General features: G+C 42.2%; 1 protein-coding gene across 1 annotated transcript in view; it reads left to right on the plus strand.

Annotated features, from left to right (window-relative positions):
- LOC143817644 (synaptonemal complex protein 1-like) overlaps nt 1-23738 on the plus strand; it is a 307299-nt gene that overhangs the window by 253850 nt on the left and 29711 nt on the right. Inside the window, exons 10-12 of the mRNA XM_077299137.1 lie at nt 4101-4136; nt 4212-4382; nt 16077-16208. Coding sequence (XP_077155252.1) covers nt 4101-4136; nt 4212-4382; nt 16077-16208 — 339 coding nt within the window. The remainder of the gene's footprint in view (nt 1-4100; nt 4137-4211; nt 4383-16076; nt 16209-23738) is intronic.

Below are 23738 nucleotides of genomic sequence, written 5' to 3' on the forward strand. Positions count from 1 at the left end.
CCCTCTCCTCCACCTACACACACAGACATACACAGCACCATTCACCTCTCTGCATGTTCCCCCACAGCACTACGCATGTACACACACACACCACCACTCATCTCTACACACACACACTCACAGCACCACTCACCTTTCCGCACGCTCTCCCGCAGCATCACCGTCGACGACAGCTTCCTCTGTCTGGCACAGCCACGCGCTGAATGATGATGGAATCCAGCTGCGCTGCTGTGTAAGACAGGAAGCGCAGGCAGGAAGCAGGACAGATTGCTGCAGCTTTGCTCTGCTGCCATTTTCTCCTGTAGGCAGTGGAGCTGCAGGGATCGCTCCCTGCCCGCCGTCCATGAGGGCAATCTGGCCAGGGGCCCCCTGGAGCCTCGGGGCTGGATAAACAGGCCAGAGTGCCCTCATTATTAGCCGCCCTTCAGGGGCCCCCATTCACCTCCGGGCCCCAGTGGTCATGTCAGTGATTGAAAGGTATCTCTGACAGCATCTATCTATATAATCGTCTAAGGGGCATTTCCATCTGTTTGTCTGTCTGTCACGGAAATCTCAAGTCGCTGATTCGTCGCGGCCAGCCGGCCGCGACCAATCCGTGACAGGCACAGTCCGGCCGTGAAATGGTGCTCCCTACTCCCCTGCAGTCAGCGCCCCCTCCATACTCCCCCCAGTCAGCGCCTGCCGCCTACATAGCATTTTAGCAATCCGTTAAACCGACTGTGTTACACCGCGGCATTACGCGGCGTAACGCAGTCTGTTAGCGCTGCTATTAACACTGTGTGACAAACTTTTTACTATTGATGCTGCTTATGCAGCATCAATAATAAAAAGATATAATGTTAAAAATAATAAAAAAATAAAAAATGGTGCTATTCTCACCTTCCGCCGTCTATCGATGCGCGCGAGCGGCGAGGCTGCCGCCAGCTTCTTTCCCAGTGATGCATTGCAAAATTACCTAGATGACTTAGCAGTCTCGCGAGACCGCTAAGTCATCTGGGTAATTTCGCAATGCATCACTGGGAACGGAAGCTGGCGGCAGCCTCGCACGCATCGGGACAACTTCGGTGGACGCCAGAGGGTGAGTATATAACTATTTTTTATTTTAATTCTTTTTTTAACAGAGATATGGTGCCCACACTGCTGTATACTACGTGGGTAGTGTTATATACTGCGTGGGCTGTGTTATTTACTGCGTGGGCTGTGTTATATACTATGTGGCTGCTATATTCTATGTGGCTGCTACATACTATGTGGCTGCTGTATACTGCGTGGCTGTGCTATATACTACGTGGCTCTGCTATATACTATGCGGCTGTCTGTGTTATATAGTACGTGGGCTTTGTTATATACTACCTGGCTGTGCTATATACTACGTGGCTGTGCTATATACTACGTGGCTGTGCTATATACTACGTGGCTGTGCTATATACTACGTGACTGCTATATACTACGTGGCTGTGCTATACACTGTGTTCCAAATTATTATGCAAATTACATTTTTCTCGGATTTTCCTAAATGGTCAGTGCAAATGACAGTCAGTCTAATGAAAGTCATCACCCGTTAGAGTATACATCAAATTTTATTGAAGAAACCTCCCAATGATAATCCCCAAAATGAATAAAAACTCAAAATGCACTGTTCCAAATTATTAGGCACAGTAGAATTTCTAAACATTTGATATGTTTTAAAGAACTGAAAATGCTCATTTGTGGAATTGGCAGCATTAGGAGGTCATATTCACTGAACAAAAAAGCTATTTAACTCCAAAACATCCTAACAGGCCAAGTTACATGTTAACATAGGAACCCTTCTTTGATATCACCTTCACAATTTTTGCATCCATTGAACTGGAGTTTTTGGAGAGTTTCTGCTTGTATTTCTTTGCATGAAGTCAGAATAGCCTCCCAGAGCTGCTGTTTTGATGTGAACTGCCTCCCAAGCTCATAGATCTTGTACTATTCTCTATAGGGCTGAGGTCAGGTGAAGATGATGGCCACACCATGAGTTTATCTCCTTTTATGCCCATAGCAGCCAATGACTCAGAGGTATTCTTTGCAGCATGAAATGGTGCATTGTCATGCATGAAGATGATTTTGCTCCTGAAGGCACGTTTCTGCATGTTTCTGCTTTTTATACCATGGAAGAAAGTTGTCAGTCAGAAACTCTAGATTGGCTGAGGTCATTTTCACACCTTTAAGAACCTTAAAGGGCCCTACCAACTGTTTGCCCATGATTCCGGCCCAAAACATGACTCATCTACCTCCTTGCTGACGTCGCAGCCTTGTTAGGACATGGTGGCCATCCACCAACCATCCACTACTCCATCCGTCTGGACCATCCAGGGTTGCTCAACACTCATCAGTAAACAAGACTGTTTGAAAATTAGTCTTCAAGTATGTCTAGGCCCACTGCAACCATTTCTGCTTGTGAACACTGTTTAGGGGTGTCCGAATAGTAGGTTTAGGGACCACACCAAGCCTTTGAAGGATCCTACACCTTGAGGTTCGAGGGACTCCAGAGGCACCAGCAGCTTAAAATAACTGTTTGCTGCTTTGTAATGGTATTTTGGCAGCTGCTCTCTTAATCCAATGAATTTGTCTGGCAGAAACCTTCCTCATTATGCCTTTGTCAGCATGAACTCTGTCTGTGCTCTGTTTCAGTCACAAATCTCTTCACAGTATGATGATCACTCTCAAGTTTTCATGAAATATCTAATGTTTTCATACCTTGTCCACGGCATTGCACTATTTAAGGCTTTTCAGCAGCAGAGAGATCCTTTTAATTTCCCATATTGCTTGAAACCTGTGGCCTGCTTAATAATGTGGAACATCATGTTTAAGTAGTTTTCCTTTAATTAGAATCACCTGGAAAACTAATTTTCACATGTGTTTAAGATTGATTTCAGTGATCCATTGAGCCCTGAGACACAATACCATCCACGAGTTTTATTTGTAAAACAAAAAATTAAACTTTAATGACACTTAAATCCAATTTGCATAATAATTTGGAACACAGTGTATACTATGTGGCTGTGCTGTATACTACGTGGCTGTGCTATATACTACATAATACGTGGCTATGCTATATACTACGTGGCTGTGTTATATACTATGTGGCTGTACTATATCCTGCACCCCGAACCCCCAACATCCAGCGCCCCGAACCCCCGACATCCTGCGCCCAATCAGCGACAGACGCAGTCTAACCACGAATTAACTTGGGATTTAAACCACGCTTTGCTGATTGGTCGTGCCCAGCCATCCGCGACCAATCAGCGATATTGGCACAGGATTTAAACACCGCTTCAGTGATTGGTTGCGCACAGCCGGCCGCAACCAATCAGCGATATTGGCGCGGTACTTAAAGACCACTTCGGTCATTGGTCGTGCCAAGCTGCGATCAATCAGCGATATTGGCTCGGGATTTAAACACTTCTTCGGTCATTGGTCGTGCCTGGCCGGCTGTGACCAATCAGCGACAGTTGCAGTCCGGCCGCGAATTGGCCCCGGATTTGAACCATGCTTCGCTGATCGGCCAGCCTGGCGTGACCAATCAGCGATATTGGCGCGGAATTTAACCCCCACTCACAGCGCGACGTACATACATACATATTCTAGAATACCCGATGCGTTAGAATCGGGCCACCATCTAGTTCTTTGTATAAGAGTGCATACAGAAACTGGTAGGACCTCCCACGGGACCACAAATCCCAGAAAGAGTACAGGTTTAAATTATTATTATTCATTTTTATAGTGCCATTTATTCAATGGCGCTTTACACGTGGAAGGAGAAATTATAGACAAGTACAATAAACATGAGCAAAACAAGGCACACACAAGTACAGAAGGAGAGAGGCCCGCGAGGGCTCACAGTCTACAGTTTAAATGATTTAAAACACTGGTTATACAGAACATTTTCTCACAAACTATGTATCAATCTGCCAAGCTGCCCCTGCTCTATAACCTGCAGTTTGGACTGAATTATCATGGTGACAGGTTCACTTTAAAAACTGGATAGCCATTGATAATGTTCTTTTTTTTTCTGTAATCGTATACAACTTTTTTCTTTGCAATACTTTAATATTTTTTTATCTTTGAAGGAGAAAATGAACTTTAAGTCAAGCATGCAGCACAAGGTAAACTATATTTGATTAAACTTTGTTATCATCAGGAAACCTTTATCACATTCTGTATTTCTATTTATCTATTAGGAAGTTCAAACTGTATTTATGGAAACTCCATTGCAGTCTACCAAGATTGAATATAAGCAGAATTCATCATCTTTCTCAATGAAAACCCCAGTGAAGGAAAGAGGAAGAATTCCTGATAATAAGAATGCATTCTCTTATACTTCATATAAAAGTAGCAAAAGTGTTTCAAAGGTAGAAAAGTTTTAAGTGCATTGTGTCTCAAATTTTTTCCTTGTCCCTGATGGAGACTTGATTTAATACAAACCTTATTTAATTCTGGAGGTCAGTTGCAGAAGCAGATAGACATAATCAAAATACCTTGAACAGATCACTCAGAGAATTACAAGCTGCTGCTACAGCAGCCTCAACACATTTTCAAGTAGTGTAACATCAGAGTTTATTAATGAGAAGAGGGAACATTGGAAGAGTAATGTGTGCTAACAGGCATGTAGAGTCTGGTACTGTACCATGACTGGACTTGCAGCATCACTGTAACTACAACATTAATTGTAAAATGAATTGAGCTTGAGAGGAAAAAAAAATCTTCCCATGTAATATACATGCCTTTTTCAGTAGCACTATGAAGTTTTCATTTTGCATGGAGGTACACATTCATTATAACCAATTACTGAGAAATTAGTAAGTGCAGTGCAGTGGGATAATCTTTTAAGTCCCCATGTGTACATACATAACACCCCGATTTACCAGCCGCTGAACTCGTTGGGTCGCATTACGTTAGCCCATACCAGGGTTATGAGGCTCCCTAAGTCCAGGAAGGCTACAGCCGGGTTGCCCTCTATTTCAACTTGACATGCATGTTTGTCACTGGGGTTTCCGTGGTTTTCATCTCACAGACACTTTTAGATACATAGCAAAGTTTGTGTTCATTGGCTCAGCCAGGTGGGGATAAACAGCCCTTATGTGGCCTGGCTCATGACAACGCCAACAGACTATCGCTGCCTGTTCCCTGTTGTATACATTCTGAGTGGCGACCCTTGGTCCTGCTCAATGGGGTGGGGATTTTTGGGAATTTCCTGCCACACTTTGCGGAGACTCTCCCTGGAGTTCTTCGGTAACCCCATATCGCTTTACAAGTTCCACCATCTGGAATGCATTACTAGGGAATTCCTATCCGACCGAACACTGAAGGGAGTGTGGTAAGGCCACCAAGAATGTATCCAGCCACGGTCTATCTTGGCAGTGTGAGACAGTACCTAGGGTTGCAACCCCGTGTGTATCAGGTCCAGTAAGTCATAACACTGGGATCTCACTGGTTCAAAAGAGTTAAACTCCCACTGATGCACATGCTCGGCTTGTACCAATCCATTTATCCATTTACGCCAATTTGTGCTAGGATCTCACCGTTGACGCTTGTGTAGTCCACCACTTGCTCAGCCAGCAAGTCAAAATAGGTCTTCTGGGGTCCTAACTCCAGAAATGGAGAGATAACTTCTGCCCATTGATCCCGGGGTAGACTTTTCCTCTCAACCCCTCTCTCAAACATGTTCAGGTAGGTCTCAATGTCATCTGAGGATTTCATCTTTATCTGAAGATTTCATCTCGCCCGGACCGCTTTCCGGAGATCGAGGACACCCATGGAGTCCTGCTGTCTGTAGCATATATATATATATATATATATATATATACACTCACCGGCCACTTTATTAGGTACACCTGTCCAACTTCTTGTTAACACTTAATTTCTAATCAGCCAATCACATGGCGGCAACTCAGTGCATTTAGGCATGTAGACATGGTCAAGACAATCTCCTGCAGTTCAAACCGGGCATCAGTATGGGGAAGAAAGGTGATTTGAGTGCCTTTGAACGTGGCATGGTTGTTGGTGCCAGAAGGGCTGGTCTGAGTATTTCAGAAACTGCTGATCTACTGGGATTTTCACGCACAACCATCTCTAGGGTTTACAGAGAATGGTCCGAAAAAGAAAAAAAAAACAGTGAGCGGCAGTTCTGTGGGCGGAAATGCCTTGTTGATGCCAGAGGTCAGAGGAGAATGGGCAGACTGGTTCGAGCTGATAGAAAGGCAACAGTGACTCAAATCGCCACCCGTTACAACCAAGGTAGGCCTAAGAGCATCTCTGAACGCACAGTGCGTCGAACTTTGAGGCAGATGGGCTACAGCAGCAGAAGACCACACCGGGTACCACTCCTTTCAGCTAAGAACAGGAAACTGAGGCTACAATTTGTACAAGCTCATCGAAATTGGACAGTAGAAGATTGGAAAAACGTTGCTTGGTCTGATGAGTCTCGATTTCTGCTGCGACATTCGGATGGTAGGGTCAGAATTTGGCGTAAACAACATGAAAGCATGGATCCATCCTGCCTTGTATGGAGCATCTTTGGGATGTGCAGCCGACAAATCTGCGGCAACTGTGTGATGCCATCATGTCAATATGGACCAAAATCTCTGAGGAATGCTTCCAGCACCTTGTTGAATCTATGCCACGAAGAATTGAGGCAGTTCTGAAGGCAAAAGGGGGTCCAACCCGTTACTAGCATGGTGTACCTAATAAAGTGGCCGGTGAGTGTATATATATATATATATATATATATATATATATATATCTTCATAAATTATGCTGATAGCTCATTCATACAGTGAGGAAAATAAGTATTTAATGCACTGCCAATTTTGCAAATTATCCCACCTACAAAGAAAGGAAAGGTCTGTAATTTTTATCATAGGTAGAGTTCAACTGTGAGAGACAGAATCTTAAAAAAATTCAGAAAATCACATTGTATGATTTTTACATAATTAATTTGCATTTATTTGCATAAAATAAGTATTTTGGTATTTTTTTCTATTGGTATTTGATGCAATAGAAAAGCAGAACTTATTATTTGGTACAGAAACCTTTGTTTGCAAATACAGAGGTCAGACGTTTCCTGTAGTTCTTGATCATGTTTGCACACACTGCAGCTGGGATTTTGTCCCATTCCTCCACACAGATCTTCTCCAGAACTTTCAGATTTTGGGGCTGTCGCTGGGCAACATTGAGTTTTAGCTCCCTCCAAAGATTTTCTATTGGGATTAGTTCTGGAGACTGACTAGTCCACTCTAGGACCTTGAAATGCTTCTTACGGAGCTACAGTGCCTTGAGAAAGTATTCAGCTCCCTGGAACTTTTCAACCTTTTCCCACATATCATGCTTCAAACATAAAGATACCAAATGTAAATTTTTTGTGAAGAATCAACAAGTGGAACACAATTGTGAAGTTGAACGAAATTTATTGCTTATTTTAAATTTTTGTGGAAATTCAAAAACTGAAAAGTGGGGCGTGCAATATTGTTTGGCTCCGTTAACTTAATACTTTGTTGCGCCACCTTTTGCTGCGATTACAGCTGCAAGTCGCTTGGGGTATGTCTCTATCAGTTTTGAACATCGAGAGACTGAAATTCTTGCCCATTCTTCCTTTGTAAACAGCTCGAGCTCAGTGAGGTTTGATGGAGATCATTTGTGAACAGCAGTTTTCAGCTCTTTCCACAGATTCTCGATTGGACTGAGGTCTGGACTTTGACTTGGGCTTTCTAACACCTGGATATGTGTATTTGTGAACCATTACATTGTAGATTTTTCTTTATGCTTGGGATCATTGTCTTGTTGGAAGACTAATCTCCATCCTAGTCTCAGGTCTTTTGCAGACTCCAACAGGTTTTCTTCAAGAATGGTCCTGTATTTGGCTCCATCCATCTTCCCATCAATTTTAACTATCTTCCCTGTCCCTGCTGAAGAAAAGCAGGCACAAACCATGATGCTGCCACCACAATGTTTGACTGTGGGGATGGTGTGTTTAGGGTGATGAGCTGTGTTGCCTTTACGCCAAACATATCGTTTGGCATTGTTGCCAAAAAGTTCGATTTTGGTTTCATCTGACCAGAGCACCTTCTTCCACATGTTTGGTGTGTCTCCCAGGTGGCTTGTTGCTAACTTAAATGACACTTTTTATGGATATCTTTGAGAAATGGCTTTCTTCTTGCCACTCTTCCATAAAGGCCAGATTTGTGCACTTTACAACTGATTGTTGTCCTATGGACAGACTGTCCCACCACAGCTGTAGATCTCTGCAGTTCATCCAGAGTGATCATGGGCCTCTTGGCTGCATCTCTTATCAGTCTTCTCCTTGTTTTAGATGAAAGTTTAGAGGGATGGCCGGATCTTGGTAGATTTTCAGTGGTATGATACTCCTTCCATTCCAATATGATCACTTGCACAGTGCTCCTTGGGATGTTTAAAGTTTTGGAAATCATTTTGTATCCAAATCCGGCTTTAAACTTCTCCACAACAGTATCACGGACCTGCCTGTTGTGTTCCTTGGTCTTCATGATGCTCTCTGTGCTTCAAACAGAACCCTGAGACTATCATAGAGCAGGTGCATTTATACGGAGACTTGATTACACACAGGTGGATTATATTTATCATCATTAGGTATTTAGGACAACATTGGATCATTCAGAGATCCACAATGAACTTCTGGAGTGAGTTTGCTGCACTGAAAGTAAAGGGGCCGAATAATATTGCACGCCCCACTTTTCAGTTTTTGAATTTCCACAAAAAATTTTAAATTACCAATAAATTTCGTTCAACTTCACAATTGTGTTCCACTAGTTGTTGATTCTTCACCAAAAATTTACATTTGGTATCTTTATGTTTGAAGCATGATATGTGGGAAAAAGTTGAAAAGTTCCAGGGAGCCGAATACTTTCGCAAGGCACCGTACTCCTCAGTTGCCCTGGATGTGGGTTTTGTGTAACTCTTACTGAAGGAAGGAAGTTGTTGTCCAAAATTTTGCGATACATGACCATATCCATCCTGCCTTCAATACAATGCAGTCGTCCTGTTCCCTATGCAGAAAAGGTCAAACAGGTACAATTAATACAGGTAATGAGTGCAGAGTAGAACTTCTTAACAAGCAGAACTGTGACAGTCAGAGTTTTTGCTGGTTAGAAGGTGTCCAAATACGTATTTCATGCAATAAAATGCAATTTAATTTTTTAAGAATCATGCAATGTGATTTTTTATTTTTAGATTCTGTCTCTCACAGTTTAATTGTACCTACGAAAAAAATTACAGACCTTTCCATTCTTTGTAGGTGGGAAAACTTGCAAAATTAGCAGTGTATCAAATACTTATCTTACCCACTGTATATGTCTAGTGTATGGTGTCCATTACATAGGTACACACTTATTAGAGTGATATATTTATGGACCACTATGTTTTCCTATTTACTGCACTATGTACTTTATATATAGTACTGACCTTTTTTTTTTTTTATACGCTAGTGTAAGCGAATCCTTAGGCTGGGGCCACCCAAGCCTAACTCAGAAGTATAAAAAAGGAATTGCACGCAGACCAATGTTATTTAACGACACAGTGCAGATCTGCAGAGTGTTTTTTTCAGCTGTAATCTATGTAAAATAAAAAATGCAGCATACTGCGATTTCACTCCGAAAACGGATTGGTTCAAGAAAAAAATTGGATGCCATACTGATGGTCCATCAGTATGGCATTTTATGGATACATTGAAATTTTGTAACATAGGAAACTGTAGACGGTCCTGTAAAAGCACACGGATGACAAGTGAGAAATAAATCATCCCACTTTTCTGGATGAAAATTGGAACAATTTTTTTTTATATACTCGTGTGACCTCAGCCTGAGTCTGCACTATACAGGAGACCAAGATTTTTACTATACACTGCAATACTGTGTGGTATTGGAACATATGATATAAGCAATCAAAAGATCGCAGGTGTAAGTCTCCTTATTGACTGCAGTGACAGTGACTGCAGTGACATTGTTATGTCACAGGATCATCAGGAGAGCCACTGACAATACCGCTGGAATGGTGCGCATACTTGAGGTAAGTAGAAGTGTTATTATTTTACAGATGGGAAACATGGGGATTCATAAGGGGTTCTCTGAGCAGTGGATAACCCCTTTAAAAGATTTGATTTGTATAAATTTCATATTCCTGCAACATTTTTGTGGAAAAAAAATGTAATGTCATCCAGGTTACTTCAGGTCACTGAGGCTGTGTTCCCAGCTGTGCCAATGAACTGCAGTGACCTCAGCACCGTGAGAAAATGTCTCATGGTGCAGAAGTGAGTTCACTGTATTTTACCAGGAGAATTTCACTGTGGTGAATTCAAATTGCTGTGAACTTGACTCTGCACTATGAGACTTTTTCTCACTGTGTTAGCAGTGATCTCACTGGAGGTAGGTCACTGCAGTTCATTGGCCCGGCTGGGAACGCAGCCTAAGTGACCTGCAGTAACCTCAATGATGTCTCCGCTAGTCACTGCTGCTGCTCATTCATCAGTGATTCTAAGCCTGGACGGTCCCATGTTGGCATTCTCCAGGTTGAAAACTTTTAATTGTCAGACATGGATCACGGCGTGGGACAGAACCTCGGACAGGAGTGATAGGGTTGTTTTTTTATTTTTGTTCTATTACAGGCGTCGATGGTTCAATGCAATGGGCATTAGGTGAGTATAACGATGTTTGTTATTTTTAATTAAAAAAAGGAAAAGTGTGTTTTATTTATCTGCAAAAAGGAAAGGAAAAAGTTCCAGCACCAGGCGTCTCTTCATAAAATCTTCAGTACTTTATTCTCATGTCAAGAAAAAATCATCATGTGGGGATGCAGCCCCTAAGCGCCTGACACGTTTCGAACAAAGTTCTTAGTTATAGGCATATGAACAATACATAAAAACATCCTTATATACCCATTCCATTAAGTAAAACCGTGTACACCTGTTGCTTGACATGATTGGTTTACATTCATTACAAAATCAAATGTTCTCATAGCCTACCAGAATTCATGATGCCTACACAGATTATCGCCTCCTTATCCACACAAAATAAGTTTGTGAGAGATATTCCTACTGACTCAATATAACAACTCTGTGGTTTAGCCTGTGTGTTGTGCATAACAGCTAAGCATCTGCTACAATAATATCCAATACAACCTGAATATGATATACAGTATGTTACGGCTGAGCATCTGGTACAATGACATCCACTGCAGTCTATTTGTGCTGTGTATCACAGCTGAGCATATACTAAAATAACATCTAGTACAATCTGTGTATGTTATATTTCACAGCTGAGCATCCGTTACAATATCATCTTTTGCAGCCAATGCACACTGTGTATCACAGCTGAGCATCCGCTACAATATCACCCAATGCAGCCCAAGTATGCTGTGTATCATAGCTGAGCCTCTGCCACAATAACATCCAATGTAGCCTATGTATGCTGTGTATCACAGCTATACATCTGCTACAGTAATGACTAGCACAATCTGTATGCTATATGTTTGTGTGTGCTATATGTCAAAGCTGAGCATCTGCTGCAATAGCATAAAGAGAAAAAAAAATATATATATATTTTTGCAATAATTATATACACTCAAACAGCCAGCCGCTATTAATAAAAATAGCTAATGTCGCTGCGATAATTTAGCCCTATAGGGAATCTAGCTCCCAACTCTATTATCCAATAGGCTTCCCTACACCTCAAAAGTGCGCTCCCAGTCCCCACCACGGGCCGGCTTTCCGACTCTCTATGCCTTTAACCCTCAGGGAACTTACATCTCCATTATGATTCTCCCGAAAATGTTTGGAAAGTCCAGACAATCCCCTACGCTTGACAGTGCCATCAGGCTTCGCAGCCGTAATATGTTCTCCAATTCTTTTCTTAAGGGGTCTCACCGTGCACCCTATGTAGTAGTTATTGCACACCATGCACGTCGCCATGTAAACAACGTGTGTGGTGTTACAATTAATACATGCATTAATCAAATATTTCTTGTTGGTCATACCATTACAAAATTCATTTGTTCTCACCATATGTCTACACAGGGTGCACTTTTTTCTCCCACATTTATAACACCCTTTTTGTGTCAACCATACAGGTCTCTTTTCTGCACTGACAAAAAGACTTGGGGATAAAATATTACCTAAAGTTCTGGCATGCCTGGGAACACAACGATAGCCTTTTTTCAAGATTTTGGCCAAAACCGAATCCTGATAGAGAATGGGCAAAACTTGTGCATCAGTGTGTGTTTTGTTTATATTTTAAATAAAAGACTTTATATTTGCTGTGTGTTTATTTACAATACAACTATAGGATTAGTAATGGATAGGTGTCTTATAACCCATTTGCGACCTCTGCCATTCTAGTACTGTGCAGGTCGCTTCCCTCCCTTTGATGTGGGCTCCGGCAGTGAGCCCACATCTTTCCCGATACATGTCAGCTGTTTTGAACAGCTGGCATGCCCGGAACAGCCACAAGTGGAATAGCAATCCACCCACAGCTATTAATTAGTTAAATGCTGCTGTCAAACTCTGACAGCGGCATTTAATGCACTTCCGGCCATCTGGCAAGTCACCGGTGGGTTGGCATGACAACCAGACGTCTCCTGAAAACCTCTATGGTTGTCAGTGCCGGATTGCTATGTGCGCTGCCCGGTGGTCGGCACTCATAGCAAGTCAGCAATTCTGTTACATACAGGTGATCTGATCATCGCCTGTATGCAGCAAAATCAATTGGGTTATGGCAGCTTCTAGTCTCCCATGGAGACTATTGAAGCATGCCAAAAGTAAAAAAAAAGTTTTTAAAAATATTTTAAAAATAAAAGTTTATATCACTCCCCTTTCGCCCCATTCAAAATAAAACAATAAAAATAAAATCAAACATATACATATTTGGTATCACTGCGTTCAGAATTGCCCAGTCAATGAAAAAAAGGATTTACCTAAAGGCTAAATGGCGTAGTGAAGGAAAAGTCAAAATGCCAGAATTACGTTATTTTGGTCTCTGTGACATTGCATCAAAATGCAATAACGGGCGATCAAAAGATCGTAAATGCACCAAAATGGTATCAATAAAAACGACAGCTTGGCACACAAAAAATAAGCCCTCACCCAACCCAAGATCAAGAAAAATAGAGACGCTACGGTTATTGGAAAATGGCGCAATTTTTTTTTCTTATTTATCAAACTTTAGGTTCTTTTTTATTTAAGTGGTGAAAAAAAATCCAGACATGTTTGGTGTCTATGAACTCATAACGACCTGTGGTGAATCAGAATGGCAGGTCAGTTTTAGCATTTGGTGAACATGGTAAAAAAAATCCCAAAAACCATTGTGGAATTGCACTTTTTTTGCAATTTCACCACCCTTGGAATTTTTTTCCCGTTTTTGTGCACAGCATATGGTGTTGTTCAAAAGTACAACTCATCCTACTAAAAACAAGCCCTCACATGGCCATATTGACAGAAAAATAAAATAAGTTATTTCTCTAGGAAGAAGGGGAGCAAAAAGCAAACGCAAAAATGAAAAAAGGCAGAGTCTCAAAGGAGATAAACGATTCTCCACTACTAAGCCATGGGCTTGATGTCACCAGACAATAGAAAGGTGACCTCAACCCTACAAATATTACCCCACTTGCCAATGCTGCAAGGCAAGTGGGAAAAGCAGGGCAAAGTGTCAGATTTGGCCCTTTCTGGGTGGCTGCAGGCTCCTATTTTTAGGCTGGTGGGACCAATATCTATGGCCCCTTACTAGCCTGAGAATACCAGCCCCCAGTTGTCTGCTTTAGCATGGCAGGTTGTCAAAAATGGGGGAGACCACACACCATTTATCCCTCTATTCTTGATAACCAATCTTGCTAAAGCTGTCAGTTTTGCTTTGATGGTTATCAGAAATACAGGGCAACCCATGCTATTTTTTTTTTAATGATGTTTTTAGAGCGCAGGGCAGGCTGCCTGGCGGTAATGATTTTACCGCTGATCTGAACCAGTTTTTGCTGTGCTGACTTGCACTTTACAGCTTGAAAAACACCTGGTGTTCGGTGTGCCAAACCGAAGCAGTAATACTGACTTCCTGGTGAGTAGGTGTTCGATACCGACACTGATTGGGTTCGCTCATCTCTAGTCGCAGTGTAAGTGATATCCAAATTTCCAATATTTTTACAAATAAACACTAGTCGTATTTACCATTATCATGAAGTACAATATGTCACCAGAAAACAGTCTTAGAATCAGTGGGATCCTTTGAAGCGTTCTAGAGTTATAGCCTCATAAAGGAACATTGATCAGAATTGAAAAAAAATGGCATGGTCAGGAAGGTGAAAACAGGCTTGGGGTGAAGGGGATTAAAAGGTGTAAGATTTGTACGTGATTTCCCTTAGGGGTACAGTTTACAGTTTACAAAATAGGGTAATGTTTGGTGGTTTCCTTCTGTTTAGGCAACTCAGGGGCAGTGTACATGTGACATGGCATCCGCAATCTATTCTAGCCAACTTTTTCTCCACAAATGAAATAAGCGCCCATTCCCTTTTAAACCCTGCCAAATGCCTAAACATATTGACCCTTGTGAGAATGAAAAATTTGGGGTTAAATTTAGTAAAACAAATTTACATTTTTTTTCCTTCCAGTGTGCTTTAATTCTTGTGAAGCACCTGAATGGTTAATATACGGTACTTTCTAAGGCTACGGTCACACTATCAGTATTTGGTCAGTATTTCTCCTCTGTATTTGTAAGCCAAAACCAGGAGTGGAACAATCAGAGGAAAATGTATAATAGAAACAAGTGCACCAATTGTGTATTTTTGACCCACTCCTGGTTTTGGCTTACAAATACTGATGTGAAATACTGACCAAAAACTGAACATGTAACTATAGCCTAATTGTGATTTTGAATGTGTGGAGGTGATCAGTATTGAAAATGGTTTGCGGGTTTTAAGACATTTACTGTAGGTCCCACAAAGCTCTTTCAAAAGTTAAGTAGTTGCTAAAAAATAAATGTTTTTTAAACTTCATTAAAAATGAAAAATAGGTGCTAAACTTTTATCATTTCTGACATCCTAACAAAATAAAGATGTTTCAAATGATGCTTTTGTAAAGTAGACATGTTATAAACGTTATTTATTTAGTTATTTACATTTTAGTGTGATAAAACTGTTTTTAGGGCATAAAAACTTACAGTTTGAAAATGTTGAATTTTGCAAATTTACCATTAATATAAGGAAAATGTGTGACAAAAAAAAACAGTATCAGAATTACCAGGATATGTGAAAGCATTACAGAGGTATTATCACATAAAGTGACACTTCAGTTTTGAAAAATTTGGCCTGGTCAGAAAGGTAAAAACAAGCTTTGGCAGTAAGAGATTAAGTGAAATGGATTGTCGTGAACAAATAATGTGGAACAGCTTCCATTTTTGTGTTTGTACTGTCAGAAAATGCAGTTTGTATCTTTAAATTGTTCTTTTTCACATGTAACTTAATGTGTCTAAATAGGACCTGTCACCACTTCATATTTGGCCAGTTTTTGCTCTTTTTTTATTCCTACTGCTCCCCTGAGTAATCCGCTGATTTTTTTAAACAAACCATACAGTTCCAGAGAGAAAGGACTATTTAATTTAGTGCTACTTTTTATGGTCCTTACTCACAGACTAGTAATGCAAAGCAGCCTAAAGATTATGTACATCCCCAGAGAATCCTGTGGACCACATCCCCTGGGAAAATACTATAAAAATTACACTAAAAAAAAGGCCCATACCTCTGGATCCTTATGGTGGATTAAAAAAAAGCCCTGAATACTCAGGGGAATAAAATACTCAGCAAGAATAAAATAAGAACAAGAACTAGACACTTTTGACTTGGTGAGAAATCTTTAAATGTTACTTTATATTTTCTTTTCTTCATTATATTTTTGTAATCTGCTGTTTGTTTTTTTTTATTATTATTATTATTTTTTTTTTTATATAGCACCATTAATTTTACTTTATAGTGATATTTTTCCTTTTCTGTTCTCTTGAATTCATGAATTAATCAAATGTTAAAAGCTGTATGCTTCCTTTCAGACATTTTCTGTGAAGACTCCACCAAAGTATGAAAATATTTCTGCACATCTGCAAGATGCTGTGAAGAAAAAAAGAAAAGTTGCCTTAGAATTTGATTTCCACTCTGATAGCTCAGATCCTACAGACATTTTGGTAAATGTTATAATCAAAATCCCATGAAAGGAGCACTTTAAGAAACAGAGATGGTGCTTGGCATAGTATATACAGTATTTACTAGTTCTATCTAACCTAGACTAGACAGTCTTAAAATGCTCCATATCTATCACAGTGGCTTATGCTAGATGATACATTTAGCACATATTTACACCACCTTTTGCTTAGTTTAGCTTGTGATTGGTGACACAATGTGTCTATATTTTGGAAAAAAAATATGCCACAAAGGTAACTTTAACCCCTTCCCGACCTGTGACACAGCGTATGCGTCATGAAAGTCGGTGCCAATCCGACCTGTGATGCATATGCTGTGTCACAGAATGATCGCGTCCCTGCAGATCGGGTGAAGGGGTTAACTCCCATTTTACCCGATCTGCAGAGACAGGGGGAGTGGTACTTCAGCCCAGGGGGGGTGGCTTCACCCCCCCGTGGCTACGATCGCTCTGATTGGCTGTTGAAAGTGAAACTGCCAATCAGAGCGATTTGTAATATTTCACCTATGAAAATGGCGAAATATTACAATCCAGCCATGGCCGATGCTGCAATAGCATCTGCCATGGCTGGAGACCCCGATCTGCCCCCACCCCACCGATCACCTCCCCAGTCGTCCTTTTTGCCCCGATCTCCATTCCGCTCCCCTCCTCCCTCCTGTCGGCTCCCCTGGTCCTCCTATCCGCTCCCCAGGTCCTCCGATCCCCTCCCGTGTTCCAATCCCACCCCCCCATACTTACCTAGCTCCGATGTCCCTCCCGGTGTCCGGCCGTCTTCTTCATGGGCGCCGCCATCTTGGAAAATGGCGGGCGCATGCGCAGTGCGCCCGCCGAATCTGCCAGCCGGCAGATTCGTTCCTGCACATTTTGGTCGCTGTGATAAGTTCTATCACAGCGATCAAAATAAAAAAAATAGTAAATAAATCCCCCCCTTTATCACCCCCATAATAAAATATAGAAAATATAATTATTTTTGTTTTTCCATTAGGGGTAGGGGTAGGGGTAGGGTTAGGGGTACGGTTAGGGGTACGGTTAGGGGTACGGTTAGGGGTAGGGTTAGGGGTAGGGTTAGGGGTAGGGTTGCACTTAGGGTTGCACTTAGGGCTAGGGTTGCACTTAGGGTTGCACTTAGGGTTGCACTTAGGGCTAGGGTTGCACTTAGGGTTGCACTTAGGGCTAGGGTTGCACTTAGGGTTGCACTTAGGGTTGCACTTAGGGTTGCACTTAGGGCTAGGGTTGCACTTAGGGTTGCACTTAGGGTTAGGGTTGCACTTAGGGCTAGGGTTGCACTTAGGGCTAGGGTTGCACTTAGGGTTGCACTTAGGGCTAGGGTTGCACTTAGGGCTAGGGATGCACTTAGGGCTAGGGTTGCACTTAGGGCTAGGGTTGCACTTAGGGCTAGGGTTGCACTTAGGGCTAGGGTTGCACTTAGGGCTAGGGTTAGAATTAGGGTTAGAATTAGGGTTAGAATTAGGGTTAGGGTTGGAATTAGGGTTAGAATTAGGCTATGTGCACACGGTGCGGATTTGGCTGCGGATCCGCAGCGGATTGGTCGCTGCGGATTCGTATCAGTTTTCCATCACGTTTACAGTACCACGTAAACCTATGGAAAACCAAATCCGCTGTGCCCATGGTGCGGAAAATACAGCGCGGAAACGCTGCGTTGTATTTTCCGCAGCATGTCAATTCTTTGTGCAATTCCGCAGCGTTTTACACCTGTTCCATAATAGGAATCCGCAAGTGAAATCCACACAAAAAACACTGGAAATCCGCGGTAAATCCGCAGGTAAAGCGCAGTGCGTTTTACCTGCAGATTTTTCAAAAACTGCGGAACAATCCACACAAATCCGCAACGTGAGCACATAGCCTTAGGGTTAGGGTTGGAATTAGGGGTAAGACTAGGGTTAGGGGTGTGTTGGGGTTAGGGTTGTGGTTAGGGTTGGGATTAGAGTTAGGGGTGTGTTGGGGTTAGTGTTGGAGTTAGAATTGAGGGGTTTCCACTTTTTAGGCACATCAGGGGGTCTCCAAACGCGCCACGGCGCCACCATTGATTTCAGCCAATCTTGCGTTGAAAAAGTAAAATGGTGCTCTCTCCCTTCCGAGCCCCGACGTGTGCCCAAACAGTGGTTTACCCCCACATATGGGGTACCAGTGTACTCAGGAGAAACTGATCAACAACGATTGGGGTCCAATTTCTCCTGTAACCCTTGGGAAAATAAAAAATTGCGGGCTAAAAAATTATTTTTGAGGAAAGAAAAATGATTTTTTTATTTTCATGGCTCTGCGTTATAAACTTCTGTGAAGCACTTGGGGGTTCAAAATGCTCACCACACATCTAGATAAGTTCCCTTGGGGGTTTAGTTTCCAAAATGGGGTCACTTGTGGGGGGTTTCTACTGTTTAGGCACATCAGGGGCTCTGCAAACGCAACGTGAGGCCCGCAGAGCATTCCATCAAAGTCTGCATTTCAAAACATCACTACTTCACTTCCAAGCCCCGGCATGTGCCCAAACAGTGGTTTACCCCCACATATGGGGTATCAGCATACTCAGGAGAAACTGGACAACAACTCTTGGGGTCAAATTTCTCCTGTTACCCTTGGGAAAATAAAAAAATCAGGGCTAAAAAAATTTTTTTTGAGGAAAGAAAATGTATTTATTATTTTCACGGCTCTGCGTTATAAACTTCTGTGAAGCACTTGGGGGTTCAAAGTGCTCACCACACATCTAGATAAGTTCCTTTGGGAGTCTAGTTTCCAAAATGGGGTCACTTGTGGGGGGTTTCTACTGTTTAGGCACATCAGGGGCTCTGCAAACGCAACGTGACGCCCGCAGAGCATTCCATCAAAGTCTGCATTTCAAAACATCACTACTTCACTTCCAAGCCCCGGCATGTGCCCAAACAGTGGTTTACCCCCACATATGGGGTATCAGCATACTCAGGAGAAACTGGACAACAACTCTTGGGGTCAAATTTCTCCTGTTACCCTTGGGAAAATAAAAAAATCAGGGCTAAAAAAATTTTTTGAGGAAAGAAAACGTATTTATTATTTTCACGGCTCTGCGTTATAAACTTCTGTGAAGCACTAAGGGGTTCAAAGTGTTCACCACACATCTAGATAAGTTCCTTTAGGGGTCTAGTTTCCAAAATGGGGTCACTTGTGGGGGGTTTCTACTGTTTAGGCACATCAGGGGCTCTGCAAACGCAACGTGACGCCCGCAGAGCATTCCATCAAAGTCTGCATTTCAAAACGTCACTACTTCCCTTCCGAACCCCGACGTGTGCCCAAACAGTAGTTTACCCCCACATATGGGGTATCATCGTACTCAGGACAAACTGGACAACAACATTTGGGGTCCAATTTCTCCTGTTACCCTTGGGAAAATAAAAAATTCTGATTCAAAATCATTTTTGAGGAAAGAAAAATTATTCTTAAAATATTCTTAAAAATAATCTGCGTTATAAACTTCTGTGAAGCACTTGTTGGTTTAAAGTGCTCACTATGCATCTAGATAAGTTCCTTGGGGGGTCTAGTTTCCAAAATGGGGTCACTTGTGGGGGAGCTCCAATGTTTAGGCACACAGGGGCTCTCCAAACGCGACATGGTGTCCGCTAACGATTGGAGCTCATTTTCCATTCAAAAAGTCAAATGGCGCGCCTTCCCTTCCGAGCCTTGCCATGCGCCCAAACAGTGGTTTACCCCCACATATGAGGTATCGGCGTACTCAGGAGAAATTGCCCAACAAATTTTAGGATCCATTTTATCCTGTTGCCCATGTGAAAATTAAAAAATTGAGGCTAAAAGAATTTTTTCGTGAAAAAAAAGTACTTTTTCATTTTTACGGATCAATTTGTGAAGCACCTGGGGGTTTAAAGTGCTCACTATGCATCTAGATAAGTTCCTTGGGGCGTCTAGTTTCCAAAATGGGGTCACTTGTGGGGGAGCTCCAATGTTTAGGCACACGGGGGCTCTCCAAACGCGACATGGTGTCCGCTAAAGATTGGAGCCAATTTTTCATTCAAAAAGTCAAATGGCGCTCCTTCCCTTCCGAGTTCTGCCGTGCGCCCAAACAGTGGTTTACCCCCACATATGAGGTATCAGCGTACTCAAAACAAATTGGACAACAACGTTTGTGGTCCAGTTTCTCCTTTTACCCTTGGGAAAATAAAAAAATTGTTGCTAAAATATCATTTTTGTGACTAAAAAGTTAAATGTTCATTTTTTCCTTCCATGTTGCTTCTGCTGCTGTGAAACACCTGAAGGGTTAATAAACTTCTTGAATGTGGTTTTGAGCACCTTGAGGGGTGCAGTTTTTAGAATGGTGTCACTTTTGGGTATTTTCAGCCATATAGAACCCTCAAATTGACTTCAAATGTGAGGTGGTCCCTAAAAAAAATGGTTTTGTAAATTTTGTTGTAAAAATGAGAAATCACTGGTCAAATTTTAACCCTTATAACTTCCTAGCAAAAAAAAATGTTGTTTCCAAAATTGTGCTGATGTAAAGTAGACATGTGGGAAATGTTATTTATTAACTATTTTGTGTCACATAACTCTCTGGTTTAACAGAATAAAAATTCAAAATGTGAAAATTGCAAAATTTTCAAAATTTTCGCCAAATTTCCATTTTTTTCACAAATAAACGCAGAAATTATCGACCTAAATTTACCACTAACATGAAGCCCAATACGTCTCGAAAAAACAATCTCAGAATCGCTAGGATCCGTTGAAGCGTTCCCGAGTTATTACATCATAAAAGGGACACTGGTCAGAATTGCAAAAAACGGCAAGGTCATTAAGGCCAAAATAGGCTGGGTCATGAAGGGGTTAATGCAGCATAACAATTTCCCTCTCAAAATATCCTCTATGTTTTACATAAAAATTTATTGAAAGGGCACCTCTGAGTTGGCCAGGAGCTTATTTTGCACATGATATAGTTATTTTAACCAGCAGCATAAGATTATTTTCCTATCCATGTTAGGATAGGTTCTCACAACACAGTTTTAGGAATATATTGAGGCTTATATTGTTAGGCTAGGGTCACATTGCGTTAGGGCAATCCGTTAAGCGCATAGCGCTAGCGGGTTGCGCTAACGCAATGCTTCCCTAGGGTCCGCGGTCGGCGTCCCCGCTAGCGCAGATCCCCGATCTGCACTAGCGAGGAACGGACCTCGGGCGCGCCGTGGACGCTGCAAGCAGCGTCCGAGGTCCGTCACTCAAATGACGCGACATCGCTAGCGCCCGCCCAATGTGGGCAGGCGCTAGCGACGCGCTCACTATTACAGGCTATGGCGGCGTTAACGGACTACGTTAACACCGCGTTATGCCGCGGTGTAACGTAGTCCGTTAAACGCGGTCACATAACGCAATGTGACCCTAGCCTTACTGGCGCAATTAGTACCAACAAAAAGGGTGCTTCCAGCACACAAAACATCAGGCTCTTTAATCCAAAACATTGTTAAAAAACACCCTTGCTGATAGATTTAGTATATAACATGCTATGATTAACAGGACTTTTGTGCTCTGTGTAGTGTGAGCACTAGTGATGAGCAAGTGTGCTCATTACTCGAGTTTTCCGAGCATGCTTGGGTGTTCTTCGAGTATCTTGGGCTCGCACGTAGATTATGTTTGTGTCCCCGCAGCTGCATGATTTGCAGCTGTTAGACAACCTGAACACATGTAGGGATTACAGAATCCCCACATGTACAGTATTAAGGCTGTCTAGGAGTCCCAAATCATGCAGTCACATAATCTACGAGCATGCCCAAGATACTCGGAGGACACCCGAGCATGCTTGGAAAACTCGAGTAACGAGCACACTCGCTCATCACTAGTGAGCACCTTTCTTTGTAAATACTGCAGCCCTGTGAGCTGAGGAATTACAGTACATAGGAGCTGGCCTAATGCTTTCTACTTTCTTATAGTATAATGCAAAAAATGTATATTGGTACACCTGGTTGCAACAGATGGATCCTGTTGATAGTGAACCACTTTGTAGACTAGTTTCACCTTGTGTATTATGCCAAGTGTATTGTAGACTTAATACTGGATGTACACTTGTTGACCACTGCTAAATGCTAAATGCGAGTAAATTGGTAGTTATTTAATGGGGTTATCTGGAACTTAGAATTTTTTCCTATTGGGCTAAGAACTTTCTTATTGAGCTAAACTTACTCTTCTGCTCTGTGAAGATTTTAATCTCATGTCAAAACAGCTGCGTGGGCTGTGCAATATACTACGTGGCTGTGCAATATACTACGTGGGCTGGGCAATATACTATGTGGGCTGGGCAATATACTACGTGGCTGTGCTATATACTACGTGGCTGTGCTATATCCTACGTGGATGTGCAACAAACTACGTGGGCTGTGCAATATACTACGTGGGCTGTGCAATATACTACCTGGGCTGGGCAATATACTACGTGGGCTGGGCAATATACTACGTGGGTTGTGCAATATACTACGTGGGCTGTGCAATACACTACGTGGCTGTGCAATATACTACGTGGCTGTGCTATATACTGCGTGGCTGGCCGTGAACAATCAGCGACAGGCGTAGTCTGGCCACGAATTGGTGCGGGATTTGAACCACGCTTCGCTAATTGGTCGCGCCCGGCCGGCCGAATCCTGTGTATTCATGTATTATTCTAAAATCTTCATAAATCAACTACATACATATTCTAGAATATCCGATGCGTTAGAATCGGGCTACCATCTAGTATAGTATATACCTGTAGGTCATCTCCCCTGTATATAGTATGTACCTGTATGTCATCTCCTGTATATAGTATATACCTGTATGTCATCTCCTCCTCTATATGGTATATACCTGTATGTCATCTCCTCCTGTATATAGTATATACCTTGTGATGCCGCGATCACTAACAAGTTGGGGAATACTCGCTTGGCAATGATATAACACACACAGCAAGACCGTACTTTCTTTAAAAGTTCAATTGGGCTTAATGCTTCTTAAACCCCAGCGGCACAAACACAAAATAACAGCCTTCAGATCAGGCAAAACAAAAAATAGTGTTCAAACATGGCACTGCTCCATCAGGATCATAACCATACTCGGTAGAGTCCAATATTCAGGCTTGCTCTGGAGCCAAATACACACAGTCTGGATTACCTGCTTAACAGCATTGCAGGTTTTCATCGGTTAGCAATATTCAGGCTTGCTCTGGAGCCAAACACACACAGTCTGCATTACCTGCTTGACAGCATTGCAGGTTTTCACTGGTTGGCATCACCTGGGTCCTGACCTTCGGAAAAGCTGCCTTGCGGGGATCACCAACTTGCCTGGCAGGCACACATCAGTCAGTTCCAGACCCACCGAAGGACGGTAGCTTCCCTCTGATCCAGATAGCCATCACGGTCTCTGCAGGCACATGTCTCCACCATGTGCTTCCAGGAATCCGGTCCACACACAGGACCTTCCAAGCAGAGAGAGACAGACAGACCATTTGACCACACCATGGTTACATTATATACTTGTAACCACTCCCAAAGATGGGAAG

The sequence above is a fragment of the Ranitomeya variabilis genome, chromosome 3 (assembly GCF_051348905.1).
Source record: "Ranitomeya variabilis isolate aRanVar5 chromosome 3, aRanVar5.hap1, whole genome shotgun sequence".
In the NCBI taxonomy this organism is placed as follows: Eukaryota; Metazoa; Chordata; class Amphibia; order Anura; family Dendrobatidae; genus Ranitomeya; species Ranitomeya variabilis.